Genomic DNA, 14205 nt, shown 5'->3' on the forward strand with positions numbered 1-14205 from the left:
CAGTGCGCTCACCACACACCGGCTATAGGTGGAAAGGAGAGAGAGTGATCGAGCCAATTCAGTTGATGGGGATTATTAGGGGGCCATGATTGATAAGGGCCAATAGAGGGAATGTGGCCAGGACATGTGTTTCTATGTAGTTGCTAAGGTGACTGGGTGGTTGATTACTTATCCAAGTTGAAAGCCTACACCACTAAGTCTCTGATATTCATGTTCCTGGAAGGTCCCTCTGGAAGTGTACATATTTAAACATTTGTTTTATCATCTATGTTTTGAAACTAATTTACAGGTTGTGGAAGATAAAACTAAATTTTGGCAACCAAAAATAATCTGCCAAATTAGTTTTTAAGAGGGCTGAAATGATTGACTGAAACAGCTTTCCTTTGACTATGTAAGTGTCTATTTTGTGCACAAAACATGGATATGCTACAAGTAAACATGTCAGCAGTGTGTACGCACTTCACCCCGACCAAAAATGATGCTAGAGTAGCAAAAATGTTTTTGGTTGAGATGTTGAGAGGTGGCTCATTGCTGAAGAACTTTACTCCAACTGGTGTATCACCCTGAACAGCATACCAAGTTCAATTATCCAATTACCCAAATTTAATGGAAACATTGTTTTTTGGCTAAAAGAAAACTTTAATTTTAAATAGATTTTTTTTTTTTAAATGATTTTGGTGTCAATAGTCTTCAGTGTTTCCCCTAGGATTTTGTTTCAGGGGGGGAGGAGGAGGGGGGGGTGGCTAGTGTTGCGGAGCGGGCGTGTTACGGATACGTGGTGTAATTTTTTTTTTTTATTAATTGAAATCATGTATTATGAATCATTAAACTTGTACATTTTGTACACAAACATTTTTTTTTTTAAATATATGGAAAAAAAATCACACTAATTCTGTGTTGTGTTTTTTCTGGTAATAAAATGAAGACATAAAACACAAATTTTATCATTTATTATCAATTTTAATCATATGAAATCAAATAAACTTTTTGTCAAATAACGTGCTGCACAATGAGCTTTACTGTTAAAATTAAAACATGGATTATTCCTTAAGAATTTCAGTTTTGATGATAATTTATTTGGATTAGTGTTAGTGTATTATTACATTGGGACATATCTAAATTCTAATGTACAACAGTAATATATTTCTGTCAAGTTAAACCGAACTTTTATTTTGACGGGTTGCCGTGAAGACGTTTTGAGTTTCTGTGTGTTTATGTCATGATGATAGTTTTTCTCAAATGAAGCGGTGAAATCTGAAATGCTCACGAAGTGACTTTCAGAGTGGATCTAGAGTCTGGAGAGGAAGTTCATGCATTTGTGTCTTCATATAGGCCAAAAAACAGTGCAAGCGTCACACGTGCTTCAGTGTGTGTGTGTGTGTGTGTGTGGTAAATGAAACTGCGCGTCGGCGGCACCATTCATTCACACAGAACATGCAGGATTCGTTTTTAAATAGTCTTTGTGATTTAATATTCACACACACTAGTCTACATCGCGATTTGATTTCAAGTGTACTGAACTGCTTTCTATTTTTTTCTCAAATTTACAAATTCCGTGAAATTCCGCGTTATACACTAAATTCCTTTTTTATGACTGGATTTCGTCAGCATTTTAGGGGGGGGGGGGGGTCGTTCTGGGGGGGCGGGCCGCCCCCCCCCCCCCCCAAAAACAATGGTAGGGGAAACACTGGTCTTAAATGTACACTGTAACCTTTGCCCCTCTAGCGGATAAAAAACAAAACTACATGCATTTTGCAGAAAAACATTGTTTTAGTTCTGCGTTGGCTCTGCGTGACACAACAAGATGAATGTGGTTCTTTCTCATAACTAAGAAAAGAGAGAGATTATCCTACTGATCATAAAATATTTGCTTCTAGGCTTAAGAGATATTACCAGTTTAGAGTGAAAGGATCTAAAGCTGACTAGCTGAAAAAATCACATTTTATTACGAGCTCTGTCGCATTCTCTTTTTGCCAGCAGACTTTTATAAATATAAAATGGGTGATTCTCCTAAGGTCTGAGATTTAGCATGGTCCATGTCAACCTTTCTCGCTCATTATGCCACTCACACCATACACGCATCAAAGTAGCCGGAGAAACTTTTCTCTATTTACGGATACGACGAGACGCACACGGGCGAGTGACGCATGCAAGCAATTTCCAGGAAAAAAAAACATCCTGCCTGGTCTAAAATATAAACGCTTAATAGGCTTAGCATAGTGAGTCAGGGTAAGACAAAAACATGTTTTGGAAGGATTAATGATGTATTGACTCGTTATGTAAATTTTACAAAATAAAAAACGTTACATAGTGTACCATTAACTGTGTTTCTCTGTTTTTTCTGTAGTTTTGGTCTGGCCCCTGCTGGCCCTCTGCAGGTTCTGACTCCTCTGAGCCCCAATCAGACCATTGATGTCAGTCTGCCTCTCAGCACAAACGGCCCCGTCATGAAAATGGAACCGCTCAACAATCTGCAGGTAATGTTTCCACTGCATTTCTGCACCATTATACTTCACACACAGTATAAAATGAGTGTTGTGCTGTTACTCATTTCAAGACATAAAGCAATAAAGCAAGCCCCCGGTGAGCAGCCCAGTGAGATGCAAGAGATTCCCTTAAAAAAATCATCAGTGGTTCCCTTCGGCTGCTTGGTCACTCTCATTGCTTTTGTCTGACTTTCTCCCCCTGTCAATTCATCCATGTCCATTTCAGTCCTCGATCAATCAGGGTTGTAGGTCTGCAGTGGTACAGTAATAGGTCTGAATTAGCTGCACCTTATTATCTCTCTCAGTGGATCGTTCACATTGCTCTCCAGTGACTGCATTTGGGGAATAAATCACAAAGCCCACAGACTACAAGGCACGGCATATGCATTGTGGAACAGAGAGATCACTAATTGGTAGTAATTAAACAGAGGGAGAAAATTGTGTCGAGCTTTGGGGACTGTTTTGGTTGGATGAAGCAAATGCAAAATATAGAAAGTAAGAGTTCTCTCTCTTTCTCTCTCTCTCTCTGAGCCCTAAAAAGATTGTAAGATGATGGTGTTTTAATTTTAAGATTTTATAGAGCGTCTAATTCCATTTTCAGATTAAATGCATGTATTGAGCTTTCCTGGAGAGAGATCAGTGAGTGTCGTGTTCAGAATACACATTTTAGATCGGCATTAAATGGTTCATCATAAATGCGTCTCTTTCACTTTCCACTCTGTGCTTATCATTGAAGTCATCAGCAGGGGTTTTAGTATCTGAGAGAGCTCTGGAGAATCACAGGTGGCAACATGAATTTTATATCCTTTTTTCAGGACTGATGTAATAATAATATATCTGAATATCAGGCAGCTCACAGATTCAGCACGTCCGTTTGATCTGGATGTGCTTTGGCTTACCGTGCATTTTCAATCTTTGTATGTGTGGATTACAACAGCTGATACTTCCAGTCCTAGAGAGGCTCATGGCATTATTAATTTCACACGTGGCTGCCGATAATAGATCAGTTATTCACTGTAATTGCATCACAGGAAGTGAATGTTACTCATAGACTGGTTGAAATACTTTTTTTTCCCCTTTACCCATTTACGAGGCCAATAACGCTGAAGATAAATCTAAACAGAAGAGGAACAGATTCTAATAAAGTTCAACTCCTGACAATTACACACAAAAAATTGATTTCCGATTTCACATTAGTTAGTACATTGTCTGTCTTTATATTATTTTTACCTGGTGGTGCTATATAGTATTTTATCTGCAGTTAGACGAGGGAGGCTGGAAGAAAGCCGGTGTGTGCAGCTCAGAGCGGTTTGATTGGATGAATTATTCAGAGGTGGAGTATAGCAGGTATGGATGTCTAGTATGTGGGACATCCTGTCCCTCTCCAGGGCTGTGAAGTCTGTATTCTGATGGAAGCTGTGCACCTGCTGTCAGCTTTTACAAAGCTCCCCTGGGTGCCTTTCAATCCCTCATGCTCTCAAAAGATTTACAGCCATAATCAGATAAAAATTTGGTGGTGTTGTTTTTTTCAGCTGCAATTGCACAAAAATGGAAACAACAAAAGTAATGATTGGTTTTATTTAATCTGGTTTTATTTGTTTTAATGATGTGTTGTTTGTGGCCCCTCTCTTTTTATCTCTTGCTTTAACTCTGTGGTGCCGTTTGGTCATTTTTGACAGAAAGTTTACGTTTTTTTTTTTTTTACTTCATCGGAATGGTACGAAGCCGAAGGTTTTGGCACTTACCAAAAAAAAAAAATTATGGACATGATTCGAGAGAGTTAAAGGGATACTCCACTTTTTTTGGAAATAGGCTCATTTTACAACTCCCCCAGAGTTAAACTGTTGAGTTTTACCGTTTTTGAATCCATTCAGCCGATCTCCGGTTCTGGCGGTACCACTTTTAGCATAGCTTAGCATACATCATTGAAGTGGACAAGACCATTAGCATTTCAAAAAAAAAAATTACCAAAGAGTTTCAATATTTTTCCTATTTAAAACTTGACTCTTCTGTAGTTACATCGTGCACTAAGACCGACGGAAAATGTAAAGTTGCGATTTTCTAGGCTGATATGGCTAGGAACTATACTCTCATTCCTGCGTAGTAATCAAGAAACTTTACTGCCGTACCATGAGAGCAGCAGGCGCAGGCACTTAGTCCCGGTCACGTTGGAAGTTACCGAGCTGGGGACTATTTTCAGGCGCTGCGTCATATCATTACGCCTGCTGCACTCATGGTACGGCTATGCTAAAAGTGGTACCGCCAGAACCGGAGATCGGCTGAATGGATTCAAAAACGGTAAAACTCAACTGTTTACCTCTGGGGGAGTTGTAAAATGAGCCTATTTCCAAAAAAAGTGGAGTATCCCTTTAAATGGTCTTGAAAAAATAGACACACTTGTGTTGTTCACGGTAAAAAGTGACGGCATTGGAAATGAATGGGAGATGAATTTCATCTATTGGAAACATTTGCTACTGCGCACAAACAAAATCTTACAGTTTTAGAGTAAAACGTGGTTTTGCTAAATATACATTTCATATGAAAATTTAATATGGTATTTTTGTGGTATTAACAATACATGTAAAATGTAATGTCTTTTTTCAGGTTCACTCTTTTTTTCACTTCAGCAATAATGTCAATTGTCATCTTTAAAAAGAGACCAAAGCATTTAAATTTTATGTCAGTTTAAGTTGGAAATTAAATTTTCAGGTCCATGCTCAAAAAATGAATGAATGGATTATAACTACTGCATAAATATAATTAAATACAATAAATTCTCCTAAAAATACAAAATATTAAACAAAAAACATTATCAAACTAAAATATAGAACAAAAATTGAAATGAAAAAAAAAACATATGTTTTGACATGAACATTACCAGAGGGTTAATTTTAAAATTCTTGGAAAAACTCAATTATAATTTTTTTTTTTTGGTACAAGAAACCTTGACTTTTCGCATTTATACAATAAAAAATTATATATACATTAATATAGAATATATTTCTTATTCACTAGGACAGGTGTTTTTGAGTCTGATTATCCAAGACAGATTCACTCACTCACTGTTTTCCTGAACTGTCAGTGGGCATCTTCCATCCTCTTAGTGAAGCACTGCCTCTGAGGTATTCGTGCATGTTTGAAGTTCACAAACTGGCGTGCAAACGTGAACTCCACGCACAGGAGCTGAACCCAACCTCTGCAAAGCCACAGGGGGACTTAAACAAAAGAATGAAGAGAGAGATAGAAGCAAAATGTCAAAGAAAGAGATGATCAAAGGACCATCTTTCCCTACTATTCTGTGGTGTGTTTGTTTGTGTCATTCTTTGAAAGCACTGGAGAAAGAAAGGCCCATATTTATTGCTGCAAAAATTATGGTCGCGTCCCGTCTGCTCTTAACAGGGTTTGAGTGCCTTGACCACTGCCACAGCGTGTCTTAAATCACACTCGTAATGTGTTCTCTCTCTCTCTCTCTCTCTCTCTCTCTCTCTCTCTCTCTCTCTCTCTCTCTCTCTCTCTGTCGGGGTTGCAGGTAGCTGTAAAGAATAACATTGACGTGTTCTACTTCAGCTGCCAATTTCCCATCAGCCTGCTCTTTGTAGAGGACGGAAAGATGGGTAAGTGTGTGTGTTTGTGTACCATTAATCTCTGCCCGTGAAATCAGTATGAACGTGTCCTTTTATCCGACAGCAAGGCAACCGCTTTCAGAATCAGACACAGCCAAACTGCATTCTTTTTCATTTTCATAATTTTTTTCACTGTTGTCCTCTCACATGAACTCCTCCTTTTGTCCCTCTGCTCCTCAGAGCGTCAGGTGTTCCTGGCCACCTGGAAGGACATTCCAAATGACAATGAGGCACAGTTCCAAATCAAAGACATCCACCTCAACTCAGGTAACAGGAATAAATATTTGCCTTGCATGAGTGAATTGGGTAGGGAAGGCAGATGGAAAGGAATGAAACGGAGGAAATGAAACAAATAAGCAAAGATAGGATGAAAGGAAGAGCTCTACCCTTATCTGAGCTTTGTATTATTTTGACTGTCACACACTCTGTCTTTTAAATGAACACACCGTCTTCTGTTGAGGTCTGTCTCTGAAGAGCAGTGCTGATCCGGTGGCATGTCTGGGTGTAATTAATTCATGGCAGGTTTTTTGGGAATGATCCTCTTTCGCATAACTGTTTGCATAAAATAATTGTGAATCACACAGGCATGAACATGCACACACTCTCAGTGGTATTACTAATGAATGCACAGTGGGTGTCTTTAGTGCTCTTTTTAAATATCTCTCCTTTTTTTGACACTCTTTCTTTCTTCTATCCATGTGGCTTGATATTAAATATAGGTGTTTTGTGCATTGTTATATGAATCTACTGCCCACTGCAAAATATTTGTTTGTAATGCCAGATTTGAGATTGCGATTCAAATTGAATGTGATTGGAGAGAAAGTCTGAGTGGCACAAAATAATACATAGACTGTAAAGAGACGACACAGCTTTTTTTTGTTTCTCACTGGTTGCAAGTTTAAGGTCAGTGATTTTTTTTTTATTACTAATTTTGTTCTTTTTAACTTTCTATTCATCAAATTCATCACGGTTTCCACCCAAAATATTAAGCAGCACAACTGTTATCAACATTGATAATAATAAGAAATGTTTCTTGAGCACCAAATCAGCATATTCAAATGATTTCTGAAGGAAAGCCTGGAGTAATGATGCTGAAAATTCAGCTTTGCCGTCACAGGAATAAATTACTTTTAAAATATATTAAAATAGGATACAGTTAAAGGATACAGTAAAACTGTTACTGCACATTGGGTCAAATAAATACAGTCTTGGTGAGCATAATTGACTTCTCTCAGTCAACTGGTCACATCTGATTCAAACTAATCTTTTGAGATTGTTCTTTTTAGTGAATTGGTGAAACCAGGTATCGTTTATAGTTGTGGTTATCGAGTTAACATCTCATTGTGCAGATTAATCATTTTTGTTCTATGAAAAAAGGCAACTCAGACATTCCACCTAAGATCTTTTGTTGAGTGAACTATTCTTTTACATCAGACTAATTACTGACTGGTTCATATGACAACACATAAGTAAAAATACACATTTGCAACAGAGTTGCCATAGAGACTCACTCAGGTTCAATTTGTCTTTAGAAAACCTGCTGTGTGTGTCTGTTTTGATAATGAGTAACTTCTCTCTCCTCACAGACGCGGCCAGCAACAAGCTGCAAGGCAGTAATATCTTCACCATAGCCAAGAGAACAGTGGAGGGGCAGGACATGCTGTACCAGTCCATTAAACTCACTAATAGCATCTGGGTGCTGGCAGAAATGCGTGTGCAGACTGGAAACCCCAACTACACGGTAAATGGAAACAAAGAGAGATCAAGGGTGTTGGAGTGACTTTTAAAAGTATTTGAAGTAACTAGCAAAGTACCACTCGAACACACACACGCATAGATCGATAAAGACAAGAGGATGTGCTGGAGGAGACAGTAGCAGTCGCGCGTGAGAGAGTGTGTTGCTCAGAACGACTCCCCTGTTACTTCCTAATGAGTCATGCGGGAGAATGATTTGTGTTTGTGTGCACGCGTAAGAGAGGAAAAGGGTCAGAGGAGAAAGGACTGCTGGGAAGATCAAACACTGTCTTAAAACCTAACAAGCTGCATGGCTAGATAGCATTTTTTGACATTATAGATGCCTCATTGTCTAGTCAGGCTGCACTCTAGGTAGAGACTCATCCATTGCGTTCAGAGTGAGTGTTTGGTGAATCCTGGGTGGGTAAAGATAAGGAAGGACGATTGTCAAGAAAAGATGTCAATCCTCCTGCCAGTCCTTCCTCCTTTTGGTTTGTGGGATTTGCCATTATCACTCAGCCCGATGTGGAGTGTACGCTTCTTCTCTCTCACGTTCCCTTTCCCATTTCCCACATGAATCATGCCTCAAGCGCAATTGTAGGGAACCAGTTCTTCTCTCAGATCACAAGTATACCTAGAATTGTATACCCCAGCATGCTTTATTGCCAGTAGCAGAATATGCATCCACCTGAGATAATTAATTATCAATATATTATACATTTACTTATTTTCCCTCAGTTCATTAGCAACTGCAGCTTTTTCATCATAACATGGACATTTTTTTGTTATTTCACCAGGATGTGCACTTTCCATGAATAGCGTACACATTGGTGTGCCATTACTTTTCTTTTAATCAATGGCGGCACAAATTCAATGTTCTTTCAGAGTAACCATCAGATATGTTACATAAACTATTATCTAACATAAAATGAATCACATCAAATGCATCTAGCCCCTACCAAGTGCTTAATTTATGCTAAATATGCACCATGTGCCCATGCATCCTCTATCACATCTTGTTGTCTACGTGATGAATGAGTATAATTTGTGTTTTGGTTTTCCTGTTTGATTTTGTTGTTGTTTTTTCCCCCCCCTGTGTGTTTGCTCATCTCTCCACTCACCTTTGATGATGACATCACAATGCAGGAAATAGAGGTTGGGTGTTTTTCCCCCCCAAAAATCATAACTTAAAATCAACAACTATCTTTTACACCTTGCTTCCTTTTAAATGAGCATGACTCTTTCTTTTAGTTCCACGATCACCAGTAAAACAGTAAAGTCCACTGAAACACATAGCAGCATGTCGATAATGGTGGACATCACACTCATGTGACCTCCTATAAGAGCAACTGTTTTGAATGATCAAGCAAACCACAGTATGAGGAATGCTGTAAAACTGTTCAAATTCATATATTTTCCAGTCCTTTTGTCATAATAGAAAAGCATGGCATTTTAGGAAGGCACAGAGATTGTGTACATATAATTGTTTTCCAGATTTCATTCCAGGACAAATCAAATTGAATAGCCTTAATCAAAAGAGTTGCTCTTCAATGGGAACCCACCGACTCACGGCATATGCTTTTATTGTGCACAAGTCTCACTCTCCTATTCACACACCAGCGTTTCCTTCAGTGCTTTTAAGCGGCAACACTTCACCACTGCTGAATCTACACTGCTGCTGTTAAATCTACACTGCCACCATAAAGATATGGGAGTTATGAGCTGCCAGTCTGAATTAAATGTGATGGGATAAGACAGAGTATTAGTTCTTCTCGTAGTTGCTTGCAAAAACAAATGTATTGCATAACCAGTGTAGTCCGATTCTCGAGTAAATGACTCTGAGTCGCTTCTTTTAATGAATCGTTCAAGACAACTTACAAACATTCTAATACATTTTTCATTAAATAAACTTGCAATATTCGTTGTTAAATCTGATTGAATCCATTTGAACCACAAGATATTAACTGTACAAGAAGAGATTTCTGTAGAAAACTCTGACACACAACACATCTGTATGCGTCTGCTAATCTTCCTGCTCTTTCCTTACATTCTAACAGCCACTTTAAGAGGCAGAACTCACAGCTCAGACACACAGTCCATGAATCATGGTTGTTTTGTTCCTGGCCAATGTGGCACATAAACAATATTTGTCTGAAAGGACAGAAAAATGTGGCCATGTATCTATACTGTTGTGAGATGTTGTGTTTTCTAAATATCTAGCAATGTGGACATTAGTTACAAAGCTCTACAATTTGTCACTGTTCTTGGTCCCTATGGCAACCAGGCGTCCAATGGCACGGCCCGGTTCCCCTTTAAACGCGGCAAGCATCTAATGGCAGGGATCTGTTAAAGCATTCCTCCACAGACCTCCGTGTAGCACCCCGCTGCTTCCACTCTTCCTGTCATCCCACCATCTCATCTGTTTTCATTTGCGCTTTGATTACATTCTTCCCTATTGTCGCAACCCGCTGCTATATCTCCAAGACTTCGAGTCACACCATCCGTTCTTCCTCCTTTCTGTGGTTTATGCCCACCACCCACCTGTGCAGTATCACTCTTTCTTTCTTTTTCTCTCACTTCATCTCGAGTCAAATTATAGAACAATGCAACTGTTAATAAAACGCCTCTGCATACAGGAAGCTGATGCCACAGAGCAAGTCAGCACCAATGTCATCACTGTGTCTGTGTGCGCACTCACTACATTCTGAGTGAAGCTAAGACAAAATCCTCCAAAATCTGGCAGAACTAATGGAAGCTTGAAGTGGAGTAGACTGGGGTTTGATTGATAAGGACATGCCCACTAATTCCTTGGTGTTCTCAGTTTATTCATTCAGCTAATTTAGATGTCTGTTTAAATCCTGCTGGTGAGGTGTTGATCTCTAATGAGCACATTGATTTCTATTTTTATATATCTATGTACAGTATATTGCATTTTCATTTTTTAAGATTTGAAAAAAAAAAATGAATTCAGATTCAGAAGGGGTTTATTCTGCAATAACAACCGACAGGAGGTACATTATCCCGCTTATTACATGGCTACTTGCCGCATACATAAATAATTATACACGAAATATTGACTCGAGTTAACATATTTATTAGGTCTTTAAGTGCAAAGCTTACGCAGAGAGAGCGGTTGCTAGCAAGCTGCAAGTTCAAACTGGACGGACATTTAAGGGATACGGTACAGCCATGCCACTTATTACACAGCATTTTCACCGTATTATCAGATAATCCATCACAGTGTACAAAACAATCGTTGCAAAATAGCAAGAGGTGCGTTTGTATGAAACGAGATGTGATGGATGACAAATAATTGTACACAAAATATTGATTTGAGTTCTATACTGATATTTTATTAGCTCACCAAACGCAAAACTTCCCCATTTCTAGCTAGCGTAAAACGCAGACATTAGTTACCCGGATGAGCATGTTATCAGTTTTTACCGGTTGAGTAACACACCGCTGGGTGGCACGATTGACCAATCAGAATCAAGTATTCCACAGAGCCGTGCAATAAAATGTTTTAGGTTACACTTTATTTTACAATGTCCTTGTTACACGTTATAATAGTAATAACTATAAATTATGCATAATTACATGCAACTTAAACCTTATAGTAAATACATGTAGTTAATTGTTACTCAGTACTTAAATGTATAATATAACACTCTAACACGGACACCTTCAAATAAAGTGTAACCAAGATGATAAATGCTGTTCTTTTAAACTTTCAATAAAAAAAAAAAATCCTGAAAAAAGTTTTATCATGGTTTCCACATAAATATTAATTTCTGTGACACTGAAGACCACTGAAGGAGTAATGACTGCTGAAAATGATCAAATAACCAATAAATAAATAATACATAACCAAATTACAAATAATTTATTATATATTGTTTTAATAATTCACACTATTAATGTTTTTTACTATATTGTTGATTAAATAAATGCAGCCTTGGGTTTTTTATTATATAATTGTGTGTATATATATATATATATATACATCAGTTTACATTAAATCAACTGTGAAGTGTTTGGACAGAAACAGACAAATGTGTTGCATCGTGCTTGGCGGGCACGGTGTTACGAGTCTCTAATGTAGGCACTGATTTTTTTTCAAAGCCTCACAATCACATAAGCCCTGTGGAAAGCTACATGGTAATCTTATAGAAACCCAGAGAGAACTATTGAGTTTGGGAGGGATAAATTGTGCCATTGATCTCTCCATCACGCTCATCTCTTTCCCTTTCGCACTTGTGATGTCCTATTGCGCTGTACCCACCGGCTCTCTGATTATCCTCTGTTTGATTGGTCTGTGAGAAGCCTGGAGTCGGCTGCAGCGCTCACTTGACAGAGGAAGCAGGTGTCGCAGTAGATGGAGGTCTCCACTCAGGCCGACCTCTCCAAGCACACTTGCTCCTCTGACATTAGTCTGCATTTGTTTGTCTATTACTCTGTTAGTGCCATGTGAGATCCCTTTAGGAGGAATGGCTTTTTATGTGTCTCTCACCAAGTAAACACAGATTGCTTATGAATTTGCTACGGGTGGTTAGTTTCAATTGTTTCTCTAAAAGGAGTAAGAGCAGAATCATTCTATACCATTCAATTTTTTTTTTTTATTCTAATAATTAATAAATAAAAAAATGCATTCCGGGTGAATGGATCTTAATATTGTATGCTGATTTGGTGCTCAAAAAACATTTATTATCAATATTAAAAACAGTTGTGCTACTGTGATACCAGGATTCTTTGAGTAGAAAGTTCAAAAGAACAGCACTGGAATGGAAATCTTTTGTAACATTATAAATATCTTTACTGTCACTTTTGATCAATTTATTGCATACTTGAATAAAAAAATAATCGTAATGATCCCATACTTTTAAATGATAGTGTACTTTCTTTATATATAATTGGTGCAAGCATATATTTTAGGTTTAAGAGAGGTGGAGTACTGATGTGCTTTCAGACTTGAAACTAATGTCTCAAATTCACTTTTTCTTCAGCTCGTTGAAGTTGAAAGTTGAAGCTTGTTTTGGCCTACATGGCAATGTTTTTGTACTTGCTCTTGGCACATTGGAAGATTGTAGTAGTAGTGGCAGGCTTTCAGCATTACTAGTGTTTCATAGTTTCTTTCACCTTCTTTTTCTTCACTTTGAAATGTCTTCATTTTCCTAGCATGCACTCAAATCTTCATATCTTAACATTTTTGCGAAATTGAAATCAATGTTTGATACTTGCTAATGTGTCTTTCCTTTATTTGAATCTCTCTGTCTCTTTCCTCAGCTGTCGGTAAAGTGCAGAGCGCCAGAGGTCTGTCAGTTTGTGTACCAGTGCTATGAGATGGTGCTGAAGAACTGAAATGGAGGGAACCAAGAGGAAACCGCAGGTCCTGGGCATCATTTGGGTGACTGAAAACTCAAAACTTGATTGGACCAGTCAGAGAAAGAACCCCCACTGTCTTGCATTTCCCTCAGACGGTGCTTTTAGCATTGACTGAATCCCAAGGAATTTTTCTTCATTATTTTGTCCATTCCCAATACCCTTCTTTGTCCCTCCTGTTTCCATCCTTTAGTCGTAAAATCTCTCTCTAAAATGTGACGCACAAAATATAAAGATATCATCTTTATGCCACACATATTGTGCAGGTGTTCTCTTCAGCTAATTTCATTGCCTGCACTACATGATGTGTATTCTGGCTGCTTGTTTTTCCCCCTCATGGAGGGCAGGGATCATGTGCAGAAGATCTCAGCGTTTTAGAGCAGCCTGTATTCGTCATTCATCCAGTGGTTGGAAGGGTATGTTTACTACAGTTGAGAGAAACCTTTCAACACTGCTGTTTTTAGTTTAGTCTTCATAATCAGACGATGGGTCACTTGGTTTGTATCAGTTTGTGTAAGTCATTGAGGTTCAAATATTGATTTATTTATTTACTTCTGTTTTAGTAAAGCTCCTCTCCCATATTTCATTAGTAATTTAGATCTCACACAATTTATTTCAAGGGAATGCTGTGTTTATCCAGAAGCACTACACAAATGTGACATACACAAATGTTTTTGGTCTTCAGATTATGTCGCAGTAATTTTTTGTTATTAATTTGGGTTTATTTTCTGTCTTTTGTGTTCTGTGTACCAGTGTGTGTGTGTGATTTGGAGATGTAACATTCTGCATGTTTTGTTCCCTCTTCTGGCAATCTTCCCTGTCCTTCCTCATTCCCGCGTTTGTGTCTGTGTACATGCCCACATATTCGGGGGCTTGTCAATTCAGTGTGTGTGAGTTTTGTTCCAAGCAGGATAAACTGCTGGATCTGTGAGGGAGATTTGACTCCAAAGATCATTCTGCAGAAAACGATTACTTTATGGTAT

At 38.3% G+C, this 14205-nt stretch overlaps 1 protein-coding gene across 5 annotated transcripts in view; it reads left to right on the forward strand.

Annotated features, from left to right (window-relative positions):
• The window catches only part of ap1b1 (adaptor related protein complex 1 subunit beta 1), a 33177-nt gene extending 19889 nt beyond the window's left edge, over nt 1-13288 (forward strand). For all 5 annotated transcript variants that reach the window (XM_056244028.1, XM_056244029.1, XM_056244027.1 and 2 more), the window contains 5 exons: nt 2348-2477; nt 6016-6100; nt 6290-6376; nt 7696-7850; nt 13127-13288. In XM_056244028.1, the coding sequence (XP_056100003.1) occupies nt 2348-2477; nt 6016-6100; nt 6290-6376; nt 7696-7850; nt 13127-13201 (532 nt within the window). In that variant the 3' untranslated portion in view covers nt 13202-13288. The remainder of the gene's footprint in view (nt 1-2347; nt 2478-6015; nt 6101-6289; nt 6377-7695; nt 7851-13126) is intronic.
• The last annotated feature ends 917 nt before the right edge of the window (nt 13289-14205 follow it).

Source organism: Rhinichthys klamathensis, unplaced genomic scaffold (genome assembly GCF_029890125.1).
Source record: "Rhinichthys klamathensis goyatoka isolate OS25496 unplaced genomic scaffold, OSU_Roscu_1.1 h1tg000899l_1, whole genome shotgun sequence".
In the NCBI taxonomy this organism is placed as follows: Eukaryota; Metazoa; Chordata; class Actinopteri; order Cypriniformes; family Leuciscidae; genus Rhinichthys; species Rhinichthys klamathensis.